This window comes from Phyllostomus hastatus, unplaced genomic scaffold, assembly GCF_019186645.2.
Source record: "Phyllostomus hastatus isolate PE091 unplaced genomic scaffold, TTU_PhHast_1.1 phas_contig_133, whole genome shotgun sequence".
NCBI classification, from domain to species: domain Eukaryota; kingdom Metazoa; phylum Chordata; class Mammalia; order Chiroptera; family Phyllostomidae; genus Phyllostomus; species Phyllostomus hastatus.
The window spans coordinates 653,275-681,109 of NW_025333577.1; the positions used below are offsets into that span (position 1 = coordinate 653,275).

General features: G+C 47.4%; 1 protein-coding gene across 7 annotated transcripts; it reads left to right on the top strand.

Moving 5' to 3' along the window:
- Positions 1 to 27,825, top strand: LOC123826535 (endothelial zinc finger protein induced by tumor necrosis factor alpha-like). Of its 7 annotated transcripts, none has more exons than XM_045850526.1 (6): positions 36 to 50; positions 333 to 506; positions 1,754 to 1,835; positions 2,519 to 2,587; positions 6,351 to 6,477; positions 7,688 to 9,952. In XM_045850526.1, exons 4-6 carry the CDS (start codon positions 2,540 to 2,542, stop codon positions 9,379 to 9,381), a joined length of 1,869 nt encoding a protein of 622 aa, XP_045706482.1. In that variant the 5' UTR covers positions 36 to 50; positions 333 to 506; positions 1,754 to 1,835; positions 2,519 to 2,539; the 3' UTR covers positions 9,382 to 9,952. The 7 variants fall into 7 exon arrangements, with proteins under 7 accessions (XP_045706473.1, XP_045706491.1, XP_045706482.1 ...); XM_045850550.1 differs by lacking the exon at positions 36 to 50 and adding an exon at positions 25,657 to 27,825 and having other exon boundaries at positions 60 to 506; positions 7,688 to 9,159; XM_045850517.1 differs by lacking the exon at positions 333 to 506 and having other exon boundaries at positions 1 to 50.
- The last annotated feature ends 10 nt before the right edge of the window (positions 27,826 to 27,835 follow it).

A 27,835-nucleotide genomic window follows, 5' to 3' on the forward strand; every position in this document is an offset into this window, starting at 1 on the left:
GGGGGGCCTAGTGGGCCCGGATCACTTTCCAGAGCAAAGCCTGCTCTGCGGTGAGTTCGGCTGCGGGCTGGGCGGGGCCGGGAGTAAAGTGTGCGGGTCTGGGCGGGGTCCTGAGGATGAAAGTGGTCCCTGGGGCTGTGTGTGCGTGCGTCTGTGTGTTGGGATGAGACTCCCAGGCCTTCTCTGTGTGTCTCCGTGTTTGTCAGCGCTAGTGTGTCCGAAGCTACCTGTGTCCCCCCTTTGCTCCTGTGTGTGTCAGCTGCCTGTCTTTGTCTCTCCGGGGTCCCTCTGTGCTTTCGTGTGTGCGTGTCTGCCTTTGTTTCCTTCCGCAGTGTCTCCCTGTGAGAGCGCCATCCAGGTGTCCACCTGTGTCTGGTCTCTTCCTCCGCGCCTGCCTGTGGACTGGGTGTCAGTGTGTCAGTGCGTGCGGGGGTGCGTCTCTCCTGCCCGAGCCTTACCCTGTCTGTGTGCACCGGCGCCTCTGTCTCTGGGCATTGCTGACACGGGTGAGTGGGTGCGTCGGGAGTGCCCTCCCGAGAGCGTGGAGAACAGGGCCCTCCTGGACAGGCTGCCTGGTGGAGCTGCCTGCCTGCGGGCCCCAGAGCCCATCTTCTTCCTGCCCCCTGGCCGTGAGAGGGCAGGACGTGTGTGATAGCCAGGTGTGGGGCTAAGGAAGAGGGTCCGAGACCCTGCCCCATGCTGACCTGGGTGGATTTGTTCAGGGAGGGTGTGTTGGGTGCTCAGGGTATGGTTCTGGGCATTTCATAGGCCTCCCAGTAACTCTGAGGTAGGGATCCTCACCATCCCCATTTTGCAGATGGGGAAACCGAGGTTCAGAGACTTTAAGTGAATCTCCCAACACAACACCCAGGCATCCGGGTTCCAGGGCCACCACCCTAACCACCCCACAGATGGCAAATCCTTGTTTCCCTTTAGAAACAATGGACAGAAAGAAATGCCAGAAAGCTTAGACAGAGGAGCAGGAGCAGGAGCAGCTGCCACCCCTGGCTCTGCAGCCACAGATCTGAGGCCACACAGGGTTCAGAGGTCACCTGCCCCATGCACATGTCACTTTAGGGCCACTGTGCCTTCATGGCCTCCTTTTAAATGATTAAATTATAGTTGTGACTGTATTGCTGTGTGGACAAATGCAGTCCAGGTTGGATTAGATGGGCTTTTTCTGTTACAAATTTAAAAGAAATTATATTTAGTACCCTTACAGGTGTCAGGAGTCACTGGCCCACTATAACTCCTGAGTTGGCTCAGGTGGTACCATGTCCAGCAAAAGGAGCCCGTATTGTTGCCCCGTGGCAATAGGAGTCAGAGACCACAAGTTCAGAAAGAATACATTTGTGAAAATTAAATTCTGCTCTGGCTGGCATAGCTCTGTGGATTGAGCGCAGGCTGCAAACCAGGCATCACAGATTCGATTCCCAGTCAGGGCACATGCCTGGGTTGCAGGCCACGGCCCCCAGCGCATTGATGTTTTTCTCTCTTTCTTTCTCCCTCCCTTCCCTTTCTAAAAATAAATAAATAAAATCTTTTTAAAAAATTAAATTTTGCTTAAAACAGCATGAAGTCACTTCATTGAAGGACATAACTCCTGTTTCCTGGAGATAACCTGGGATTTCAGACTGGACACCCAGTCTTCTATCCTCCTATCCAGGGCTTGTTTGTTCATTGATTGGTTGATGTTATGCTTCTAGGAACAGTGCTACAATAAACATCGTTTTTATGTTTATTGATTTTACAGAGAGAGGAAGAGAGAGAAATATCCATCAGTTGCCTCTGTACACAACTCCACCAGGCATCAGGGGATCAAAACCACAACCTAGGTATTCACCCTGACTTGGGATTGAACCTGCAACCTTTTGGTGTACAGGAGGAGGCTCCAACTAACTGAGCCACCCGGCATGGGCCGAACTGAGTATTACTTTGTGCCATATGGCTCCAGGCTCCTTACATGTATCTGTTCATTAAGCCTCACAGTAACCCCATGAGATCTCCGGGAGACCCAGAGTATGGGGGCAGTGTTGAGGTGTCTTCTGGGGCTAGCACTCAGACCAATGGAGAGGGTAAAGGGGGTCCTGTTCCTCCGTCCAGGTCTTGGGACTGTCAGTATGGGTGTACATGTGCGTGTTGGGGAGTCTCAGGGTGTAGGTGTGGGTTGTGCACTTGAGAGACAGCTAACACTTGGACTCAGACCTAGTCATTCAAACACCAGTCCCAGCTCTGTCATCTCAGGCATGTGGCTTATATCTTTGGGCCTCTGTTTCCTCATCTGTGAGATGGGGTGAGTGGGAATAGTACACACCTTGTAGGATGTCAGGATGATTAAATCATATGGTGTCCATTGCCTTGGATGCTATAGCCTCCCCCATGCATTCAGTATGAATGTGTGTGCATGACCCTATCTGCCTGTCTTCTAGTGGGCATGTCTGTCTGTCTTGTCTGCATTGTGGGTTGAGCTTCGACCTGGTCTCTCACTGTATTTGTCTCTTTCTGCTCCTGCACACAGCGTGCTTGTTTCCTGGTCCCCATGGTCAGCAAAAGGATGGCCACCCAGCCGCTAACCAAGAAGGCCCTGGTGAGTCATGACACTCTTTTGCACCTCCTTCCTAAAAGTCAAACATCTGTGCATGGATGACCCCCCAGTTCCCCTTGGTGACCAGGCCTTTGGCCTGGTCTCCTGGGGTTATTTCTACCATCAGGAGGGAAGGTACTGTCCTGACACTAGCTTTTGTTAACCACAAGGGACAGGGCAGGTCAAGAGTGACCTGTCCTACTAAGGGAGCTCTCAGGAGACTCTGGCATGCACCTAGAAAGGGGCAATTAAACCCATTCTACAATTGTGACAGAGGCCCTGGGAAGCATGTGCTGGACAAGGGACCCTCAGAAGTGGGCAGACTAAATGCCCAGGGGACTGGAGAGGAGTGGGAGGAGGACGCCTGGGGGCAGGGACCCATAATAACCCTGGCTTTCACCGTGATATTTTATGTTTTACTGGGGTTTTTTTTTTCCAGTCTCTGTAGAGACTGCCCAAAATTGTCAGTGCCAACTGTATTTCTAGTTGTCATGGCGGGGTATTGGGAAAAGTTTTTTTAAACGATTTTATTTATTTATTTTTTTGGCAGAAGACAAAGTAGGGAGAAAGAGGGAGAGAAACATCTGTGTGTTGTTGCCTCTCACACGTCTACTGGGGGGGCCTGGCCCACAACCCAGGCATATGCCCTGACTGGGAATTGAACAGAAAATCCTTTGGTTTGCAGGCTGGCACTCAATCCACTGAGTCACACCAGCCAGAGGAAAGCTTTCAATTAAAAATAATCGCACCTTAGGTAAACCTCATTGGCTACAATACTGCCTGTGTTCAAAGCTTATTTGTGGTATTTTTATAAATTTTCTTTTATATAAGAAATATTTTACAATAAAAAATATATATGGCTATGGCTAGATAGCTCAGTTGATTAGAGCATCATCTTTTTTTTAATATTTTGGTTTTTTCCTTTTTTTTTAAAGATTTTATTTATTTATTTTTAGAGAGAGAAAGGAGGGAGGGAGAGAGAGAGAGAGGAACATCAATGTGCGGTTGCTGGGGGTTATGGCCTGCAACCCAGGAATGTACCCTGGCTGGGAATCGAACCTGCGACACTTTGGTTCCCAGCCCGCATTCAATCCACTGAGCTACGCCAGCCAGGGCGATTAGAGCATCATCTTGATACACCAAGGTTATGGGTTCGATCCCTGGTCAGGGCACATACCAGAAGCAAACAGTGAATACATGAATTAAGTGGAAAAACAAATTCTCTCCCTCCCTCAAATCAATAAATTAAATGTATTGCTGGGCATAAATCTTTTTTTTTTAACCTCACCAGAGGATATGTTAATTGATTTTTATAGAGAGAGCTACATCATACTGAGAGAGAAACATCAATGGGTTGCCTTCACATGCACCCCAATCCACGACTGAACCCGCAACTTTTTAGTGTATGGGAAAATGCTTCAACCAACTGACCCACCCAGCCAGGGCTGGGCATGAAATATTTCCCTGCATTTTGTATGATTTCTTTAAGTGAGATTCCTTGCAGAGGAAGGTGGAGGTGGGTATTGTTAAGGGCTTTCAGAAGTCTTCATAGTTCTGGGTTGGGACAGGTTATTCTCCCAGCACATGCAGCAGGGGCTGCCACTGTTTCATTTTGGCCTTTGGGTATTTATTCAGCTCACTGGATGTAAGTGACAAGTGGTATAAACCTTCTACATAGTAGGTGACAACTGATGTATCACGTGTACTCTTTCCGAGTAGCATTGTTTGTGGTATTACTGAGGTTTGATTTTTAGAAAATGTTTATTGGTCATTTCTGCAGGTGGGCAAATTATCCGATCCTTTGCTGGTTTATAGGAATCTTAGCATTCTTGAAGGTTTTAAAGAAGAGTGTGAGTGAGGGAGTATGTACATTTTTGTGGTGAATATTCTTCCTAGTTTGCTTTTTGTTTTTCAGCTTATTTTATTTTCCCCCCACAACTGTAATTATTTATTTTTTAGAGGGACTAAAAGGGTGGGAGAAAGAGAGGGAGATTGGCGTTTCTCAAATGCCAATGTGAGAAACATCAATCGGTTGCCTCTCATACAGGCCCCAACCATGGACTGAAAGCACAACCTAGGCATGGGCCCTGACTGGGTATTGAACAAGAGACCTTTATATTTCTTAAGTCCAAAAGCATTGCATAATTTTTTTAAAGTCCAGCCGTGGCTGGTGTGGCTCAGTGGATTTTGAATCTTTTCTATCCACCTGGAACTTGTTTTGCTGTATAAACATGTCAGTTCCCTTACCCATGAGCTTGGGTTTCTCATGTCCTCTAACACTTTATTGAGATACACCCCACACACTACAACATGTATAATTCACTGGTTTTCAGTTGTATAACCATCGCCACATTCAATTGCAGAATACAGGCTGGGGAAAATGTAGGTTTACAGTTGTGAGTACATGAAACAGAGTTTATTCTTATGTTATGGTTTATTAATTACTATATTTTTCCGTACAACACGTGTAAACCTGTTTTTGCCCCACCCTGTGTTTGCATCACCCTGAAAACAAAGCATCACTCTAGATTCTTCCTATCAACTCCCTATGCCTAATAACCAGTCATTTACTCTTTGCCTCAGGATTTGCCTATTCTGAACATTCCTGTCTTTCATTCTTGTTTTAATCCTCACCTGAGGATATGCTTATTGATTTTAGAGAGAAAGGGAGAGAGGGAGAAACACCGATATGAGAGAGAACCATTGATCATTTGACCTTCTACTCATCCCACACGGTGATCACACCCACCACCTTTGGGTGAATGAACCAGGGAAGAGTCTATTGCCAGTGTCTCTCCCAGCTTCTCTTGGTCCTGTGGATCATGGCACCATAACTCCCATCCTCACATGGTGTGTCCCTGTGTGCATGTCTCTGCATCCAAATATCTCCTTTCTATAAGGACAGATGTCCCATTATCTAGGTGGCCACAGTTCTTAAGTGTGATCTCGTCTTAACTCAATACACCTGTAATGACCCTATTTCCAAATCAGGTCCCATTCAAGGAGCTGAGGGTTAGCACTTCAACACAGGAGCTCAACATGAAACTGAACTGGTAACATGGCTTAGACTAAAACCTGGCACAGAGGAACCACCTAGTAACAGGTGTTACTGCAGTGGTGATGTCATTGTCATCATTGCATTATTGTCCACCATGCTCTGAGCCACATTTATTTCATGCACGGGGTCATGGCATTGCGTCCTCAGTGCTCTGTCTGCCATTTAAGCCTCAGGTCTTGACCCACCTGCCCCCACCTGGAATCTCCCCGCAAAGACCCAACCACAGACCACACCTTCCAGCTTCCCAAATGCCCCCTAGAGCTACTGCTGTTCAGGCAACTGTCAGGATGAAATTGACTAGATTCTGGTTTTGTTATGGAGCTTCCGTCTGACAGGTGTGAGGTGATATCTCATTGTGGTTTAAATTTGCCGCTCTGTCACGATAAGTGATGTTGAGTATTTTTCATATGTGTTGGTCATCTATGTGTCCTCTGTGGATAAGTGTCTATTCAGGGCCTTTCTTCATTCTTTAATTGGTTGTTTGTCGTCCTGGTGAACAGCCCCATAGTTTATTTGTCCCTCTGAGGACCATCTAGTGACTTAGGCACCAAGGACACTGAGTGGTCAGGCCCTTCAGAGCTCCGAACCTTGTCAACACCACGTCAGGTGCATCCTGTGTACCTTCCTGATCCTCTCAGCCCTTATGGCTGTGTCTCCCACCTCTGTGAGGAGGGCCCTGTGGTGAGTGGTGTGTGTTTCCTCTTACAGGGGTCGGTGGCATTCAGGGATGTGATTGTGGACTTCACCCAGGAGGAGTGGCAGCAGCTGGAGCCTGTGCAGAAGGACCTGTACAGGGACGTGATGATGGAGAACTACTGGAACCTGGTCTCGCTGGGTAAGGGGGCAGCTTTACCACGTTACTATCTGCCTGTCACTTCAGGATGACCCAGAAATAAAAAAGATGAACAGATCTGACTAGGTAGGACATTCAAATTACTCAAGCTAAAAATGAACTTGATAGGTAATGAAGTGGGGAAGTATATTTTCCGCATGTATGGCCACCAGAGGTTTGTAAATATATAAAAAGTTCCTAGGAATAAATGAGAAAAAGACCAAATGATTGATAGAAATGTGAACACAGCTTATGAGCATGCAATTCACAGATGTAGAAATGTATGGAGTTGCACTTTTTAAAAGATTTTTAAACCTTTTGCCTGGCTGGTGCGGCTCAATGGATTGAGAGCCGGCCTGTGAACCAAAGGGTTGCCGGTTCGATTCCCAGTCAGGGCACATACCTGGATTGTAGGCCAGGTCTCCCACTCGGGGGCGTGTGGGAGGCAACTGATCTTTTGTACTCTCCCCTTTTTCTCCCTCCCTTCCCTTCTCTCTAAATAAAATCTTAAAAATAAAATAAAATGTTGTGATGAACCTGAGGTCCATATGCAGAGTCTGGAACTCATGACAACCTACTAGGCTAGAAACAGATTGAAGAACCCATGGAACAAACACAAGAGGGGATTGGAGGGGCTCTGCTCAGCAGTGGGGGACGAGTGTGCAAATAGGAGGGATGAGGAGCCAGCTGCCAGGGCCAGGACGCTCCTGGGCAGCATAGGATGGTGGGAGCTTGGCTGGCCAGTGCGGAGACAGAGGACAACCAGCATATCCACAAGTGAGTCAGCTGTTACTTTATCATTTGTAATAAACTTCAATGGTTTGAGAATCACAGGTGGCTGACAGAGTAGAGGATGAGTGCTGGTAGCGGGGAGGCTGGTGCAGTGAACTCTCACTGGGTTTGTAGGATCCTTTGATCCGCTCCTCCAAGTCCACTTTCTTCTTTCTCTTCAGGGTTATGTCCACCCAGCTCTAAGCTCTGCTGGCTGCCTTTGTCTCCACTCCCAAGGGGATCTTTCTTGCTCTCTATTCACCCTTTTTTTTTTTCCTATTCACCTTCTTCAACCTCACTGTCACAGCTTATTGCTTCCATTCTCCATCCACATGACAGTTTGCCCCCTATTCTCAGGCTGTGCCTTGTCCTGTCTTGGGAAGGCCCTCCCCCGCAGCTCTGTTAACTACATGTGTGTCATCATCTTTCCCCCTCCCCTCAGACTTGGAGACTAGACCTGACATGAAAGAATCAGACCCACAGGAGGAAGATTGGGAAGATAGACCATCTATTGCCATGGTGGTGGAAGGACCCTCAAGGAATGGTGCCCAGGATTATGACCAAGGTGGGCGTCGACAGGAGGCCCCAGGGACGTGTTTGGGGCAGTTGGACACGTCTGAAGCATTAGCCCCTGAAAGTCATGAATTTAAGTCTTTCGTCCACCAAAGCTCCATGCCAGCCCCACAGAGGTTGGGAGGACCAAGACAATCACAGATGCACCCGTTCACCAGGAGTGGGAAGAACTCTGGTACTTCCAGCCTCAGTCCCTCTTCTAAACTCTGTGCAGAGAAGAAGCCCTACAAGTGTGGGGACTGTGGCAAGTCTTACGGCTATAACTCTTCCCTGATGAAGCACCAACGAATCCACACCGGGGAGAAGCCCTTCTCATGCACAACTTGTGGGAAGCAGTTTATCCAGCAGTCATGCCTCACTATCCACCAGCGTGTCCACACAGGAGAGAAGCCATATGTGTGTGGGGACTGCGGCAAGGCCTTCAGCCGGAAGAGGAACCTCATCTTGCACCAGAGGACACACACTGGGGAGAAGCCGTATGCATGCGGGGACTGCGGAAAGGCCTTCAGCCAGAACACGTACCTCATCTTGCACCAAAGGACGCACACTGGGGAGAAGCCATATGTGTGTGGGGACTGCGGAAAGGCCTTCAGCCAGAAAATGCACCTCGTCCTGCACCAGAGGACACATACTGGGGAAAAGCCCTTCTCGTGCACTACGTGTGGGAAGCAGTTCACCTGGCAATCGAGCCTCACCATCCACCAGCGCTTGCACATCGGGGAGAAGCCATATGCTTGCGGGGACTGTGGCAAAGCTTATGGCTGTAACTCATCCCTGAAGAGGCACCAACAAATCCACTCTGGCGAGAAGCCCTTCTCCTGCACTACATGTGGGAAGCAGTTCACCCAGCAATCGTGCCTCACCATCCATCAGCGTATCCACACAGGGGAGAAGCCCTACAAGTGTAGCCAATGTGGCAAGACCTTTATCAAGAACTCCTCGCTCACAGAGCACTGGCGTGTGCACACCGGTGAGAAACCATATGCATGCAGGGACTGCGGGAAGGCTTTTAGCCAGAAACAGTACCTCATCGTGCACCAGAGGACACACACTGGCGAGAAGCCATACATGTGTGGGGAGTGCGGCACGGCCTTTAGCAAGAACTCCTCACTAATGGAGCACCTGCGTGTGCACACTGGGGAGAAGCCATATGTGTGTGCGGACTGTGGCAAGGCCTTCAGTCAGAACAAGCACCTCATCCTGCACCAGAGGACACACACCGGGGAGAAGCCCTATGAGTGCTCCATCTGCAAAATGCACTTCGCAAGGCCCTCGTCCCTGGCTACTCACCAGGCCAGCCACACTGGCAAGAAGCCCTACAAGTGCAGCCAATGTGGCAAGGTCTTCAGCCAGGGTGCCTACCTCATCCTGCACCAGCGTATCCACACTGGTGAGAAGCCCTTCAGGTGCAGCCAGTGTGGCAAGGCCTTCGTCAGGAACTACTCACTTACCCTACACCGGAGGATCCACACAGGAGAGAAGCCCTACCAGTGTGGCAACTGCGGGATAACCTTCAGCCGGAACTTCAACCTCACACAACACCAGAGGAGGATGCACACGTAGCTGGGGGGAAAGGGGCAGGTATGCTATTTCAGAATCCACACCCAATAGATGGATTCTGAGTGCTTGCAGCAATGCTATACTTGACATTGGAGCCCCTGGGTAGGACTCAATAGAGGTCCTATCCATATGGATCTTAGCAATATGGGAAAAGGCCACGGCATGTACACCAGCTGCTTCCAGTGCATCCACAAGGCCATATGGAAAGGAAGTCCCCCTATAGGTCTAGTATCTGGGCATGTGGCCAGGGCACTGTGACTCATCATCTAGCTGCAGTAAACTGCTGTAAGAGCTTAGACAATGCATTTAGTGTCTCTGGGTCTTCATCTCCTAGATAGTAAAATGGAGGAATGGGAGAAGAAAGGAAGTCAGGAGGTAGGCTCCATGGAGACATTCTCCCCTTGTCACACATGCCTGGATTTAGTTCAGAGGTCAGGTTATCACTATCTCTGGGTGTCCTCATTTCCCCTACGCCCAGCCTCTGGTTTCCCTGCAACAGTAGAAGTTGCCAAGTGGTTCATGAGAACAGAAAATTATTTTTCCACCATTAGGGAATAAAAGTCATCACTTCAGATGCCAAAGTTTCTCATAGTGGTCTGTTAAAAAAATACATAATAAACATTTGAATTGAGACTCACGTCATTTTAAACAGTCATCAGGTGCAAAAGGTACAGGTACCAGTTGTCCTGTCAAAATGAGTGTCAACATTGGGGGCCAGTGGGCAAGAATGCTTTATCCAAATCCCAGGGGCCCAGCAATCTTGCTGCAGGTATGAGGCCACCTGCCCCTCCCAGCCCTGGATTCCTGGCTTGGAAATGGTCAGACCAGAGGCAGGGCCCAGATCCTCAGCCTCAGAGATGGGGGCAAGAACCGCCCCTGCAGAAACCAACCCAGGTGTCCCCCTCCCTGCAGGGCTTTTCAGTTATAGGAGGACAATCCTGTGTCAGATCAGGAACAATTCCCCACCCATCCCATGCCAGCTGGAATTCCTGTGAAAATAAACGGATTTCCATCAGGTAGGCACATTATCCAGGTATGCCTCACTACACCTTAGTCATGTTTTACTTAGGATTTCATTATTGATGATAATAGCAATCTGCTGCTGATAATAGCAAATGATATAGAATGGTGCTCTATTAACACTAATATAATACATAACATATTTATTAATAGGTGGGGAATTAATTTCTACTTAAAGCATTATTTTTCCCAGGATTTCAGCTGAGGAAAGCAAGGCTCAGAACTAATACTTTGAATGACCAAAACCTCGGAGTCCAGTGAAACCTGCAGGCAGGTGGACTCAATGGCTGCTACAGGGTATGGGGGCTTAAGCCTCTTGGGTGCTGGAATGAGAGCTCTTTGCACTTGAGTGGCCTAGAGGCCACGCCTACCCGCCCCCTCACTGTGACCAGATGAAACATTGATAAACTTGTTAATCTATGTGCTTTTGCTTTTTTCTTTTTAAAGTCCTAACACAAGGATATGTTTATTGATTTTTTGAGAGAGAGTAAAGGCAGAGAGAGAGAGACAAAGAGAGAGAGCAAGAAACACAGATTACCTGCCTCTCATACACGGCCCAACCAGAGATTAATGTGCATCCTAGGTATATGCCCTGACTGGGAGTCAACCTTTTGGTATATAGGACAATGCTCCAACTGAGGCACCCATCCAGGGCTATGTGCTTTTTATTTTAAATCAGTTTTGAATCTGGCGAGCCTTGACACACACACACACACACACACACACATCTTTCATCCATGGAAACCATCTGGCATTCATTCACGTGTTGCTGGGTTTTGCTATAAGTAACGTCAGATGAGAACAGTCATTACAAATTGCCTTCTTCAATGCAATTATGTGTCTGAGACCTTTCTATATCATTCCACAAAGATCTATTTTGTTCTGTAAAATGAAGACACTAACATCACCCAACTGCAACCACTGAATGCATGATTGAGTGCAATAACAAATCGATCTCTCTCCTCTCAGTTTCTCTAAAATCAACCCATAAAAATAAATACATGTTACTAATTTATAAAGATTTTGCCCTGGCTGGTGTAGCTCAGTGGATTGAGCGCGGGCTGTGAACCAAAGTGTGGCAGGTTCGACTCCCAGTCAGGGCACATGCCTGGGTTGTAGGTCACAGCCCCCAGGAACTGCACATTGATGTTTCTCTCTCTTTCTCCCTCCCTTCCCTCTCTAAAAATAAATAATTAAAAAAAAAAGATTTTGTGTTTACCCCATTAGTCAGATGACAGAAAAGCCCCATGGGAGGAGGCTGGGAGGAAGCCCATATTTCTTAATGGAGTTGACAACTCTGTCCTACAATATCACCTCAGACAGTCAAAGTGACTGGAGGCTTCATGGTTTGAGGCAACTTGGTAAGTTTTTTTTCATTTCAATCATTCTTTTTTTTTTCCTGCCAAATAAATTGAAGAATTTTCAGTACTAATTAAACAAGGGTTAATCCCGAGGGTTTCATTTACAAGTTGAATTTGGGCCTGTCCCAAAGGGTCTCAGCATCTCAGATGATCACTTTTTGTAAATAACCTAAATGTCTCCTAGTTGGGGGAAGGGTCACAATAACTAGATGCATCCACACAGTGGAATTAATTCTCTATAGTTGTTAAGAAAAAAAGTGGCCCAGTTTGGGGTAGCTCAGTTGGTTAGAGCACCATCCTCACACACCAAGCTAGTGGGTTCGATGCCTAGTTAGGGCACATACAAGAATTAGCCAATGAATACATAAATAAGTGGAATAACAAATCCCTCTCTCTCTCTCTCAAATAAAAAAAAAATGTAAAAAGTGAAGTAGATTCTTTTTGTGGGTTGATCCTTACTTCCAGGAGTCTTTACCTGGTACTACCATCACTAATGTCCCAGAAGAGGGAATACCATTGGCTGCACCCAGCCAAATGATGGACTTGATTCAGCTCACTCACTTTTTTAAAAATGTAATGATTTGTCCACATTAACCAGATTTGCCAGAAAATCAAACTGCATGGAAGTCCTACAACCAAGGAGATAAGAAATATTTATCAAGACTGGTAGAAGAGGCAAAGATGGGCAGCTGGGGGAGAGAGGATGCACAGCAAGGTGGCAGACTGTGCAGGTGAGGTGTGGGCTGGCTGACTGGGCAGCCCCACATTCATGTGTGGATAGGCCAAGAAGAACAACTGGGGAGGGAGACAGACTGTGAAACCTAGTATTTTGGTGCAGGAAACTAAAAATGCAAACCTCTGGCTGTAAAAATCTGTGGGGGTTGCAGTGGCGGGAGAAACTACCAGTCTCACCAGAGAGTCCTTTGCAGAGGCCCGCAGGGTTCTAGAATGTACACTAACCCACTCACCTGTGAATCAGCACCTGAAAGGGCACAATCCATTTGTGGGAAGTGACGACAAGTGGGGTGAGATCTGAGCAAGCGGGATTGTTCCCTCTCTGACCGATCCCCCACAGAAAGCACCACAACAGAGTGAAAAGGATTGCCCTGCCCTGGTGAACACCTAAGGCTCCATCCCTTACAACATAACAGGTGCACCAAGACAAAGAAATACAGCCCAAAGAACAGAGCAAAACTCCAGAAAAAGAACAAAGTGATGAGGAGATAGACAACCTATCAGATGCAGAGTTTAAAACACTGGTAATCAGGATGCTCACAGAAATGATTGAGTTTGGTCACAAAATGAACAAAGAGATGAAGTCTATACAAAGTAAAATAAAGGAAAATATACAGGGAACCAACAGTGAAGAGAAGGAAGCTAGGACTCAAATCAACAATTTGGAACCAAAGGAAGAAATAAACATCCAACTGGAACAATGAAGAAACAAAACTTCAAAAAAATGAGGAGAGGGTGAGGAACCTCCAGGACAACTTTAAAAGTTACAACATCCAAATCACAGGGGTGCCAGAAGGAGAAGAGGAATAGCAAGAAATCAAAAACTTATTTGAAAAAATAATGAAGGAAAACTTCCCCAGTCTGGTGAAAGAAACAGATTTTCAGAAGCCCAGGAAGCTCAGAGAGTCCCAAAGAAATTGGATCCAAGAAGAAACAAACCAAGATACATCATAATTAAGTTACTAAAGATTAATGATAGGGAGACAATCTTAAAAGCAGCAAGAGGAAAGGAGACAGTTACCTACAAAGGAGTGCCCATATGACCATCAGCTGATTTCTCAAAAGAAACCTTACAGGCAAGAATGGGCTTCAAAGAAGTATTCAAAATCATGAAAGGTAAGGACCTACATCCAAGATTACTCTATTAAACAAAGCTATCATTTAGAATGAAGGGGTAGATAAAGTGCTTCCCAGATAAGATCAAGTTAAAGGAGTTCATCATCACCAAGCCCTTATTAAATGAAATGTTAAAGGGATTTATGTGAGAAAAAGATCACAACTATGAACAGTAAAATGACAACAAACGCAAACAACTATCAACAAGTGAACCTACAAAAAAAAACTAAACAACTAGAACAGGAACAGAATCACAGAAGTGTAGATCACATGGGGGGTTATTAGCAGGGAGGGGGAGGAGGGAGAATGGGGCTGGGGAAAGGTACAGGAAATAAGAAACATAAATGGTAGGCACAAAATAGGGGGAGGTTAAGAATAGTATAGGAAATGAGAAGCCAAAGGCCTTTATGTACAACCCATGGACTTAAACTAAGTGTGTGTATGGGGCGGCGCGGGGGGGGGGGAGTAATACAGTAGTGGGAGGTTGCAGAGCAATGGGGAATAATGGGGATAAAAAAACTGGACAACTGTAATAGCATAATCAATATAATATACTTTTTAAAAAGACACGGAAATAGTTTACATTTACAGGCCTCACCTTTTATTAATTTAACCCTTCAGAAAGAAATCATAGAATATCTAGCATGTGCCAAGAACACTCCTAAGAGTTAGATACTCAGCTGCGTATTAGAAACATATGGTCACCATCATCATGGAGCTGGAATTACAGAAAGCAAGGTAGACAGTATAAGGAAAAAATATTTTTAATATAATGAGTTCCAGTTTCTTTAGAGAATTTGAAATATACAAACCCCCTGGGACAACACCATGATAAGGTTGGAAATGTAGGGAAGACTCAAGATTTCAGCAGGTCTACCTGATCAAAAGTTCAAAGCAGACCCTCAAAACTTCCTGCTCCTTAAAAAGGTGTGGAAATTATCATCTTAGAGGAAGGGGACACACATCAATTGTCTCTTTCAATATTGAGCACATAGTAGTTGTTTTATGAATGTGTATCTCCTTAGCAATAGAGGAAGCTGTGGCTTCCCTGGTGACCAAATCTTTGGAAAGAACAAATATATCCATCAGTTCAGTCACTAATTCCAGAGTGGTTGGGTTTTTACATCAGGAGCTCATTTTTGAAGACCTTGTACAATTCAAAACCTGAAAAATTCAAAGCCAACCCTAACAAGAGATGATTGGCATGTCTCTTCACCAGGTAATGTGGTACCAAAATACCACATTGTTCACCATATACATGGTTGATCATTTTAGAAAGGCTTTTTAGGAAATTTTAAGTTACAAGGTTTCATGTCATTCCCCCACAAAAAATCCCACTGAAACATGATTTCAGATGTTTATAGTTCGAGTTAGCATAAAATGCGACCATGCTGTGTTCTTGTAAATACACAGTAATATCCTTCTTTAACCCCACCTCGCAATGTAAAAACTAGAACCTTGCCAATAACTCACATATTGCTCCATAGCACTCCTGCAATTTTCCCCAAGCCAAGGTAAGCACCATCCTGAATCGTGACACGTCTGTCTTTTGTTTTCCATTTTTGGGGGTGCAATTTTTCAAACAGATGTTTTAGAAACTCTGTGTTAATCATTTCAGTCAGGTTTTAGCCAGAACCTGCCATCCTAAAAGCCAAATCTGCCTCTTAAAAAGGACTGTGCAATTTTACCCTCATCTGCTTTCATCCCACACTCCACACATCCCAGAGAGATTTGTTTACTGGCAACAGCAGGGTTCTTTCCCTGGCAGATCGGTTCTTTGAAGAAGTCAGAGGTAGACAGATCTGGGCATTCTGCCTAGAGATTCAATCGGGGACAGCTACACCCTGTCAGAATCAGCACCCCGGATAGGTCTCCCACAGATACGAGGCAAGATAGCCTAATCTATGAAAAGAGGGTTCAGCACCAAGGACAGTTCAGTAGGCCTGGCTAGATCGCTTCAACACGTTTATCAGAAAGGAGGTTCAGCCCTGGCCAGAATAGGATTAAAAAAGAAAAAAGGTGGGGTCATTATTTGCCACGTAAGGCAGCTGCAGTTAGCATTTTTGTGGTCACTGAGACAAGCTCTTGCACTTGGTTTTGTGCTTCATAGTGTAAGACTGCCCCACCCTGGAGGCCTCTTTCCCACCCCAGCTCCCCCACTTTCCTCTCCTCTGACCTCTCTAGTCGGTATCACTGTCTTCACCCGGAAAATAGCTTGGTTGCTAGGATTAAATGAGGTTTTTACATCTTAATTATACCGATAGCCTGGCCGGATTACTGGGAGCAAGCAAAGAGCAGGAACAGGAGGGGCCACCAGAGATCTCCATCTGCCCTGGGCAATGGCGAGTTGGTGGGTGGGGAGACATTGCCTTGAGCTCCTGCAGAGCAACCTATCCTAGAGTGAGGTACCCTGCCCCGGGCAATTGGCCAACGTGAGGAAGTAAAACACTGAGCACGCACAACATGGCAAGATAATTCAATAGTGGAAAAAGACCTCCTATCCACTTCTGGTACCTGATTGGGGGTGGGAACAGGGGAAGGCAGGCAGCTGCACCATACAGATCAGAATGGTGGCACGTGTGGGAGATGACTAGCCTGTCAGTCTAGTCTGGGTAAAAAAAGCGACTGGTCGTCGGTGGACCCCCTCCCCTCCCAAGCACGCGGAACTTTGGGAAGTTAACTGGGCGAGCCGACTGTCTCACCTCCGGAAAGAATATAAACCAAGAGGAAGGAAGGAACGCTGTCTTGCCCACCTGGAGAACACACTAGCTGGTGAAATAGTGGGACCTTGCGCCTCTGGGAGCAGAATGGCAGACTTTGGCAGGACAGAAGGTTTTTAGGAGGGCGCCAGAGACTGGACACTACAAGCTGAGGTGCCCGGGTATCTGCTCAGCAGTACCTGCATTTCCCAAAAGATGATAATTTGAATGGAAGCAGGAGCTCTGGACACTGACTTGTGATCTAGTTTGGCTGAGGACGGCTGGGTTTTTCCTCGGGTTTTCCGGGGCGGGTGGGCTTTGAGACAAGAGTCTGCCATTCTCCCCGACCCTGCAGCACCTGAATGAAAAACCTCTTTTACTTTCTCACCACCTCCGCCTTTGGAACTTGCTTCTTGGGGGCGGCGGGCAGCAGAACCCCCACTTTGGTTCTGTAACCAAACATGCCTAATAACATGCAACAGTAACATGCCCAGAACTGAAGCTGGCACATAAAGCTAAGGGCTAATATTTCTTTTGGGGTTACCATCATTTGTTTCCTTGCGTCTCCCCACGCTTTACAAATTTTTTGTAAGTCAGCACGACTATCAGGGTCCCTGGCTGGAGGAAGGAGGTCTGCGGAGGGTAGACAGCGTCTCTTCCCGCCTCCACCCACGCTCTGCCTTTGCTACAATTTCCTCTCCCCCTCCCCCCTCTCCAGGTGGCTCTCCACCCGGTCCCCCTCCCACCCTCCCTGCACCCTTCTTCCTTTTCCTACCCCTCCCTGGGCTGCATCTCTCTCTCTGACATTTTCCTCTCCCCTGCGCCACCTAACACCTGATCCCCCCACGAACCCCGCTCTTGGCCCGGACGGCGAGGAGGCTTCTGCCATAGGGAGCCACTCCGCCACTTCCCGAGTTCACAACCCAACCACTGCGCAGGCTCTGAGGGGAAGCTGGAGCTGCTTCGGCGTCGGCGGCGGAACGCGGGCTACTGGGAAATGTAGTCTGTTAATAGCGCAGGCGCAGTGCTCCCGGGGGCCTAGTGGGCGCAGGTCATTTTCCTCAGGCAGCCGCGCGGTGAGTCAGGTTACAGGCGAGCCAAAGCTGGAGGAGACCAGTTGCGGACTCGGTAAGGAACGCGAGCACATTGGCGCGCGGTTGTGTGGTTGAACGTGGTGCCTGAGGCTGTGTGTTAATTGAGCTGAGACTTTCGGGCCATGTCTTTGAGTGTGTCTCAGTGTTTGTCACTGCGTGTGTCCGGATGTCCTCCTGTGTCTCGCCTTTGCTCGTGTGTGTGTCCGCTGCCTGTCTTGGTCTCTCTGGGGTCCGTCCGTGTCCACATGTGTGTGGTGCCTGTCCTTATTTCCGTCTGCGGTGTCTCAGCGTGAGGGCGCTATTCAGGTGTCCACCTGTGTCTTGTCTCTTCCCGTGCGCTGGTCTGTGTGTCTGGTGTGAGTGTGTCTGCGTGTGAGGTGCGTCTCTGAGTCTTCCGGTCTGTGTACACCAGCGCCTCTGTCTCTGGACGTGGCTGACATGTGTGAGTCGGTGTGTCGTGGGTGCCCTCTCGAGAGCGTGGGAAAGACGACTCTCCTGGACAGGCGGGCCTGACGGAGCTGCCTGCCTGTGGGCCCCAGAGCTCATCTCCTTCTCGCCCTCAGAGCCTCCCCTGGCCCTGGGAGGTCAGGACGTGTGTGGTAGCCAGGGTGGGCTGAGGAAAGGGGTCAGAGACCCTACCCATGCTGACCGGGGTGAGTTTGTTCCAGGAGGATGTGTTGGGTGCTCAGGGTATGATTCTGGGCATTTCATAGCCTGCCAGTAACCCTGAGGTAGGGACCCTCACCATCCCCATTTTGCAGGTGGGGAAACTGAGGCTCAGAGACTTCAAGTGAATCACGCCCAGGTTCTGTGTTCCAGAGCTCCCACACTCACCACCCCACAGATGGCAAATCTTTGTTTCCCCTTAGAAATAATGGGCAGAAGGAAATGCCAGAAACCTTGGATAGAGGAGGAGTTACTGGAGCAGCTACCACACCCGGCTCTGCAGATACAGATTTTATGCCACACTGGGTTCAGAGGTCATCAGCCCCCATGCACATGCCACTCCAGGGCCTCTGTGCCTTCATGGCATCCTTTTAAATATAGTAAAAATTCAAGTTGTGATTGCATTGCTGTAAAGACAAAAGTAGTCCAGACTCAATATGATTCACGTTTTCTCTTATAATATTTTTTAAAATGATGATATTATCAAGGGCTCCTACAGGTGTCAGGGACCCTGGGCCCACTGTGCCTCCTGGGTAAGTTGGCTTTGGGAGCTTCCTGGTCCTGCAATAGCAGCCTGTGATGTTGACCTCGTGGTTCAGGGACAGGAGACAGAAACCGCAAGTCCACAAAGAATACATTTGCAAAAATTTCGTGTAAGAAATCCTGAAGTCACTGCACACAGGGATATAATATAATTCCTGCTTCAGAGAGGTGACCTGGAATTTGAGGCCAGATATCTGGCATTTATCCATATATACAGGTTTGGTTGGTTTGTTAGTAGGTTGGTGTTTGTTTCTAGGAACAGTGCTACAGTAAACATCTTTTATATGTTTATTGATTTTAGAGAGGGAGAAAAAGAGAGAGAGACATTGATCAATTGCTTCCCCCAGGCACCCCAACCTAGGATGGGAGAATGAAACCCACAGCTCCATGCTCCATGGCCCCGGGTTGAACCTGACCTTTTGCGTTCTGGACAATGATCCAAACAATGGAGTCACATGGCTCCAGGCTTTCTACAGTGTGTGATCATTGAGACTCACAGTAACCCCAGAAGATCTGGGGGAGACCCACAAGGTGGGGGCAGTGCTGCAGTGTCTTCTGGGTCCTGTGGCCACAGTCAAACCCAGGGTAGGGACAGAGGGTTCTGTTGCTCCAGACTGGGACTGGCAGTGTGCACATGCGTGTCGGGGGGAGAGGTGGTCAGTGTGTGGGTGTGAGTGTGCACCAAGCAGGTGGACCTGGATGTACTCAGCCCAACCCTAATCCCAGCTCTGTTTCTTTGGCATGTGGTTTATGTGTTTGGGCCTCACTCTCCTCATCTGTGAAATGGGATAAGTGGAAATAGACCTCACCTTGTAGGGTGTTAGGGGGATTAGAGACTTCTGTCAAGTGCCTTGAATGCCATAGCCACCCTGAGTGGGTTCATTATGAACATGTGTGCATGTCCCTCTCTGCCTGTCTCCTAGTGGGTGTGTCTGTCCATCCTGTCTGCATTGTATGATGGGCCTCAACCTCATCTTTCACTGTGCCTTTCTCTTTCTCTCCCTCCACACAGCCTGCCTGTGCCCTGGTCATTATGGGCACTGGAAGGATGGCCACCCAGCAGCTGACTAAGAAGGCCTTGGTGAGTCATGCAACCCTCTCACACCTCCTTCCTAGGATCAGACTTCTGGGCAAGAATTACCCTGTGCTCCACTTGAGCTCTCCTCAGGGCCCCATCCCCCAGTCTGGTCTCCTGGGGTGGTGTCCACCATGAAGAAGGAAGAGTACTATATTGACACTGGGTTTTGACAACCACATGAGGTGAGGTAGCACAGGACTGACCTGTTGTAGCTTGCAGGCTTTCAGGAAACACTGACAGGCACCTGGGAAGTGATGACTTAAACATATTCTGTCTAGTGTGAGAGACTACCAGGGCCAGACGTGCTGAACAAGGGACCTTCAGAAGTGGGTAGATGGTACTAAGTGCCCATGGAGAGACTGGAGGAGGACATCTTTGGGGAGCGACCCATGAACATCCCTGGCTGTTGCCCTGATGTTCTAGTGGGTGGGTATTTGTGGCATTTTTCTCTAAATTTCCTTCTATGCAAGAAAAACTTTGTAACATAAATTATATACATGTCACTCAGTTGGTTAGAGCATAATCTTCATATGCCAAGGCTGTGGTTTTGTTCCCAGGACAGGGCACATAGAAGAAGCAACCAATGAATTCATGACTAAGTGGCACAACATCTTTTTCTTTCTCTTTCTCTCTCAAAGCAATAAGTTATATGTATATATGTCAGGGCATAAATCTTTTTTTTTAATCCTCACCAGAGGATATGTTCATTGAGTTTTAGACAAAGAGGTGGAGAGAGAGAAAGAGAGAGAAAAACAACTATCAGTTGCCTCCCATATGCACCCCAGCCCGGGACTGCACCCTCATCCTTTGGTTGTATGGACAACACTCCAAACAACTGAGTTATCTGGCCAGGGCTGGACATTTCTATAAATGGAATCACACAACATGTGATTTTTTTTTTATCTGGCTGCTTTTGCTGAGCATCATGTTTTTGATGTTTATCTGTTGTAGCAGATGTGCTTTTTCATAACTCTGTACTATTCCACTGTACAGGTAAATCACATGTTTATGCATTTTTCAGGTTGTACATATTTGGGTTGTTTCTACATTTCAGTGATTAGTAATGCTGTGAACATTCATGTACAGTTTTCTGTTAGATCTCATTTCTTTTGAGTGTAGGAGAGGAAACTATGGGTCCTTTGTTAACAATATATTTAACCGTTTCCACTTTGACCTTCTCTGTAATTGTTGCCTTGGTTTCCTCTTTTACCAACTTTGTTTAGGATTTCCCAATGGTTGTCATTTCCATGTGGCTGGGATTTGGGGCTTCAGTTTTTTTTCTTAATCTCTTTTAGTGTAATTACATTCTGATTTTTCTAAAAATAGAGCCTGCCCTGGCCAGGTGGCTGAATTGGTTAGAGCCTTGTCCAGTACTCTGGAAGGTTGCAGTTTCCATTCCCAGTGGGGCATGCTCATGAGGCAGTCAGATCAATGGTTGTCTGTCTCTGTCCCTCTGCCTTTCTCTCTGACCCTGCCTTACTCTCCCTCTAAAATCAGTAAATATATTCTTGGGTAAGGATTAAAAAAGTATAGATCCTTATTTCAACTCATTGGAACTGGGTGATGTTTTCCTTGAGGCGAGTGGTTTGTACCATTAGACAAAAGTCTAAAACAGAGGGAGCCCTAGAATGAGTGGCCTCAGTTACATGCATGCAGACTACTCAGAGGGCTTTGGAGCACTAAGAGGGAAACCCCATTTCCAGGGGAATCTCCCAAGCCTTCTGATGAAGGTCTCTTCTGTGTCTTGCCTCCCACACCATTTCTGTTCCATGTAGGCTCTCAGACACCTAGGACTGTCTCTGGTTCTCAGCCAGGCCCCGGCCGGGCTTGCTGCATGGAGCCTACTCAGTAAAAATGTCATTTAGTGATGTCATTCAGGTGGGGCACACATAGGGTAGATTTTCAGCAGGAGTTATATTTTAACAACTAATATGAAATAAGTACAAAAATAAAAGGGGCAGAAGGAACCTTTAGGAGGTGGTGGATGTGTTTTTGGCCTCAATGGTGTTGGTTCCAAAGGTTTGTACTTCCATATTTATCAAGAAGTATACATGCAACTTTTAATATACCAATCATACTTCAATAAAGTGGTATTTTAAAAAAAGAAATTGCCCTGGTGGGAGGCTCGATTGAAACATCATCCTGTACACCAAAAAGTTGAGGGTTCGATTCCTGGCTCAGGGATTGTTCCAGAGGCAGTTGATTGATGTTTCTGTTACATCAGTGTTTATTTCTGTCCCTGTTTCTTTCTCTTAAATCAATAAACATATATTTGGAAAACTATTGAAAATAAATTACTCCCTGGGTTTTCCCAAAGTATGAATGGGTCAAAGAACCAAATAATAATATAAAATATTTATTAATGATGAGAAACATAGAAGAAATATATGCAATGCTCAGTTAATCAAATGATAACAACAGTAGTTGCCATTTCCCAGAGCTTCCTGTAACCATGACATGGTGTGGAATCACATGTGAATGACCTCATTAAACCTTCTAAGAGCTACAGAGAGGGGTATTATTACTAGGAAGTCCATTGAACAAAGAAGCTCAAAAAGATTAAGACTTGTCCCAGGAAACGCAGCCAAGGGGGTAGGGTGTAGAGCCACGATTTCCTGGCAGGCTCCCAAGCCCAGATTGTTAACCACTGACTGCCCTGTACTGCTCTCTCATCACGTGATGATGACCCCAAGACAGAGGAGGCCAAGGTGAGCCCAGAGTCCCTGGTGGGCACTCCCAACACAGGATTGACCAGCAGGTGTGTCCTCTAGGGAAGTGTGAGCTGTGGTTCAAGGCCCACGACAGATAAGTTACTCTGATCAGGCCTTGGGGCTGCCATAACAGGGCACCACAGACAGGAATCTATTTTCCCACAGTTCTGGGGCCAGGAAGTCTGAGATCAAGGTGTCAGCAGGACACCGTGCCCTGTGAAGGTCAGGAAAGGTTCTCAGCGTCTCTCCCAACTTCTGAAGGTCCTATGGCTTGTGGCACCATATCCCCCATCCTTATGTGGCACCTCCCTGTGTGCATGTCTGTGTGTCCAAATTTCTTCTTTTTATAAGGACTGATGTCCTATTGTCTAGGTGGTCTCGATTCTCCAGTGTGACCTCATCTTAACTCAGTAAACCAGTAGTGAATGACCCTGTTTCCAAATCAAGTCCCATCCCGAGGAGCTGGAGGTTAACACTACAACACAGGAACTCAACATGAAACCAAACCGGTTACATGAGTTAGACTAAAACCTGGCACAGAGGAACCACCTAGTGAGTGACAGGTTTCATCACTGCTGTGGTGACAACATTGTTATCATATCATCTCATCGTCCATCTCATGCCCAGCCATGTTCACTTCATGCACAGGATCATGGTGTCTGAGTCCTCAGTATTTAGTCTGCCATTTACGCCTCAGGTCTTGACCCACCTGCCCCCATTTTAATTTGTAGTTCTCTGATGATTAGTGATATTCATATGTTTGTTGGCCATCTGTATGTCCTCTTTGGAGAAGTATCTATTCAAGTCCTTTGCCCGTTTTTTAATTTGATTGTTTGTCTTCCTGGTGAACAGCCCCATAGTTTATTTGTCCCTCTGAGGACCATCACAGTGAACTGAGGCACCAAGGACTCTGAGTGGTCAGGCCCTTCAGAGCTCTGCACCTTGTTGACACTAGATCAGATGCATCCTGTGTGCCTTCCCTGATTTTCTTGGCCCTTCTAGCCACACCTCCCAACCTCTGTGAGGAGGGCCCTGCAGTGAATGGTGTGCACTTCCTCTTACAGGGTTTGGTGGCGTTCAGGGATGTGATTGTGGACTTCACCCAGGAGGAGTGGCAACAGCTAAAGCCTGCACAGAAGGACCTGTACAGGGACGTGATGATGGAGAACTACTGGAACCTGGTCTCACTGGGTAAGGGGGCAGCTTTGCCTCGTTATTTACCATCCACCTGTCACTTCGGGATAACAAAGAAATAAAATAGATGGACAGATCTGATATGTAGGATGTTCAAATTACTCAAAGCTAAAAATGAACTTGATAGGTGATGAAGTAGGTAAGAGTATTTACCTCATATATAACAGAGGATTATAAATGTATAAAGAGCTCTTAGGAATAAATGAGAAAAAGACCAAATGAATGATAGAGAAATGGACCCTACTTATCAGTGCAATTCACAGATGTAGTAATACATGGAGTTATCTTTACAATAGATTTATAAGCCTTACGAATGGTTAAAGAAGTACCCATTTGATTCACAGAAATAACAGGTGTTGCCCACGAGGTACACAGGTATGAAAAAGAACACTTGTCAGGGCACTAGCTGGTTGCAAGTTTGATCCCCAGTTGGGGCACATAGGGGAATCAGTCAATTGATTTTTCGCTCTATCAGTGTTTCTCTCTTTCTCCCTGTCACTCCCTCTTTCCCTCCACCCTTTTCCCTCCCACTCTCTCGCATGAGACATTTAAAATATGTATATATAACATCATCCTGTATCAAAGATGTAGACAAAGGAATGTTTCATTTTAGGAGCTTAAAGTTGGGACAACTCTTGGAATATAGTTTGGCATTATCAACCAAATTTCATATGATTCCATTTCTGGAATATATCCTTTAAATATTTCCCTATAAGTATGCAGACCTTTTCATAGGAAGAAAAATAAAGGGAAATGCCCTTGTTCCGTTCAGGAGGTGTCAGCGTAGACAAGAGACTGAAATCTGGGCTTCCGTGATTCGAGAGGGGTCTCAAACTCATGGGTGGGTTGTGGGGCCAGTGGGGGCTTAAATGGAGGAAGAGGGACAGCTTCTTACCACTCCCACTTTCTTTGTTACCTGTGAGGAAGGAGGGCTCCATGTGGCCAGAACTTCACTTTTTTAATGAGATTTTTGTGTAAGATCTCACAGTTTTTAATGTTGGCATGAACCCTAAGGTCCATGTGCAGAGTCTGGAACTCAGGACAGCCCCCCAGACCAGAAACAGAGATTGAGGAACCCACAGGAGATACTCAGGAGGGATTAGAGTGGCTGTGGTCAGCAGAGAGGGACGAGTGTGCAAAGAGGAGTAGTCTGGAGCCAACTGCCAGTACTGGGCTGTTACTGTGCATCATAGGGAGCTTGGCTGTCTGGTGGGGAGACCAGGCAAGCAGCACATCCACATAAGAGTCAGCTTTCACTTTATCGTTTGTAATAAAAGTCATTGCTTATAATGGACAGCTGGCTTAGGGTGTGCATTTTGAGGCCTGGAAGTGAGGATCTGGGTGCAGTGAACAATCACTGGGTTTGTGGGAGCCTTGGATCCCCTTCTCCAAGCCTGCGTTCCTCCTCTTTCTCTCCAGGGCCCTATCTGCCCAGGTCTGGTCTCTGCTGGCTGCCTTTACACCCACTTTCAAGGGGAGTTTCTCTACTCACCTCCCTAAACCTCACTGTCTCGGGTCGCTGCTACCCATCTCTAACTGTCCCCATGACAGGCTGTCCTCTGCTTTCAGGCTGTGCTTTGTCATATCTTAGGAACTTCCTCTCTCCCAGCGTGGTTAACTACATGTGTGTTGTCATCTCTCCCCCTCCCCTCAGACTTGGAGAAGAGACCTGTCATGAAAGATACCGACCCACAGGACAACATCTCAGAAAACAGACCACCCATTGCAATGGTGGCGGAAGGACCCACGAAGAATGCTTCCCAAAGTTGTGCCTGTGAAGGAGTAGAAGCACAGGGTGACCTAGTGGGGCAACGACAGAGGAGCCCCGGGTCCTGTCTGAAGCACTTGAACATGTCCCAAGCATTAGCCCCTGAATGTCGTAAATTTAAGTCATTTGTTTACCAAAGCCCAATTCCAGCCCCTCCAAGATCAGAAGGACCAAGAGGATCAGGGACTCGCCCATTCCCAGTGTGTGGGAAAAACTCAGGTACTTCAAGCCTCTGTCCTTCCTCCAAACTCCATGCTGGGAAGAAGCCCTATGAGTGCAGGTTCTGTGGCAAGGCTTTCAGCTATAACTCATCCTTGAGGAAGCATCAGCGAGTCCACACCGGGGAGAAGCCCTTTTCATGCACCACATGTGGGAAGCAGTTTACCCTCCAGTGGTGCCTCACCATCCATCAGCGCATACACACTGGGGAGAAGCCATACTCATGCAGGGAATGCGGCAAGGCCTTCAGCCAGAACAAGCACCTCATCCTACACCACAACACACACACCGGGGAGAAGCCGTACATGTGCTGGGATTGCGGAAAGTCCTTCAGTGAGAACAGGGGCCTTATCCTGCACCAGAGAACGCACACTGGGGAGAAGCCTTACACCTGTGGGGACTGCGGAAAGGCGTTCAGCCAGAAATGGAACCTCATCCTGCACCAGAGGACGCACACCGGAGAGAAGCCTTACGTGTGTGGTGACTGTGGCAAGGCCTTCAGCCAGAACAGGAGCCTATTAGTGCATCAGAGGACACACACTGGGGAAAAGCCGCACCTATGCAGGGACTGCGGCAAAGACTTTAGCCGGAACGAGTACCTCATCCTGCACCAGAGAACGCACACTGGGGAGAAGCCTTTTACTTGTGAAGATTGTGGAAAAGCCTTCAGCCAGAACAGGCACCTCATCCTACACCAGAGGACACACACTGGGGAGAAGCCCTATGTGTGCAGTGCCTGTGGCAAAGCCTTCAGCCAGAACAGGAGCCTCATCGTGCATCAAAGGACGCACACTGGGGAGAAGCCGTACAGGTGCGGGGACTGCGGTAAGGCCTTCAGCCGGAATGAGTACCTTATTGCACACCAGAGGACACACACTGGGGAGAGGCCATTCACGTGCAGGGATTGCGGAAAGGCCTTTGGACAGAAATGGACCCTCATCCTACACCAGAGGACACACACTGGGGAGAAGCCGTACACATGTGAGGACTGTGGCAAGGCCTTCAGCCAGAATAAACACCTCCTCGTGCACCAGGGGACTCATACCAGGGAGAAGGCCTCTGAGGTCTCCATCTGCCAGATGCACTTGACGAGGTGTTCGCCCGTGGTGATGGACCATGTTAGCCACAACAGCAAGAAGCCCTATAGTGTGGCCAATGCTACAAGGCCTTCAGCCCAGGTGTCTACCTCATCAAGCACCAGCACATCCACACCGCCAAGAAACCCTACAGGTGCAGCCAGTGGGACGAGGTTTTTGTCAGGAACTTCTTGCTCACCCTCCACCAGAGGATCCAGGCATAAGAGAAGCCCTACAAGTGTGGCAAGTGTGGGAAAACCTTCTGCCAGAACATCCACCTTAAACAACACTAAAGGAAGATGCACACATAGCAAGGGGCACAATAAATCTGAATCCACGTCTGATAAACTGGTTCTGAGCTCAAGCGCCAGTGCCAGAAATGACATTGGAGCCCATGGATAGGACTCAAGACAAGTCTTGCCTGGATGGGTTTTGGAATATGGATGCTGGGGACAGGCTACGCCATGTACATGAGTTGTGTCTCTGGGTCTTCATCTCCTGGACAGTAAAGGGGAGGACTCCATGGGGACATTCTCACTTTGTCACACACACCTGGATTTAGTCCAGGGGTCAGGTTGTTGCCACCCTTGGGTTTCCTTGTTTTCCTTACACTCGGCTCCCAGTTTCCCTGTAACAGTAGATGTTTCCAGGTGGTTTGTGAGTGGAAAAAAAATTTTTTTATCGTTATTGGGTTAATCGTAATAGCTTCAGGTGCCAAAGTTTCTCAGTTTGTTAAATATTTTTAAAATAACAGTTTTAATTAAAGGAGGCCAATGTCATTTAAATAGTTGTCAGGTGCAAAAGATAGTTACCCGCTTTCCCATACATTTGTGTGTCAAAGCTTTGGTGGAGGAGGCAGAAATACCCCATAGGAACCCCAGGAACTCAGCAATCCCTTTCCAAGTATGAGGCTACCTGCCCCTGCCAGCCCTGGATTCCTGGCTTGGGAATGGTCAGACCAGGTGGCAAGGCCCAGACCCTCAGCAAGGAGATGCAGGGGGGGCTCCACCCCCCTGGGCTGGCAGGAATTCTGAAAAGTGCCTTCAGTCAGGCAGGGGCATTATCCAATTTATGGGTCATCCACAGCCTTAGTCATGGTGTACTTACAATTTCATTATTGATAATAGGGATCTATTACAAATAATAAATAGCAAATGATATTTTTTATCCCCAAGAG

What these genes read in the sequence shown, in the direction of transcription:
- LOC123826535 (XM_045850550.1), top strand. Translation starts at nt 2,540, where the DNA reads ATGGTCAGCAAAAGGATGGCCACCCAGCCGCTAACCAAGAAGGCCCTG. An exon ending in CTGGAACCTGGTCTCGCTGG is followed by an intron (nt 6,478 to 7,687) that starts GTAAGGGGGCAG and finishes CCCTCCCCTCAG; the next exon opens with ACTTGGAGACTAGACCTGAC. An exon ending in AGTGCAGCCAATGTGGCAAG is followed by an intron (nt 9,160 to 25,656) that starts GTCTTCAGCCAG and finishes TTCTGTGGCAAG; the next exon opens with GCTTTCAGCTATAACTCATC.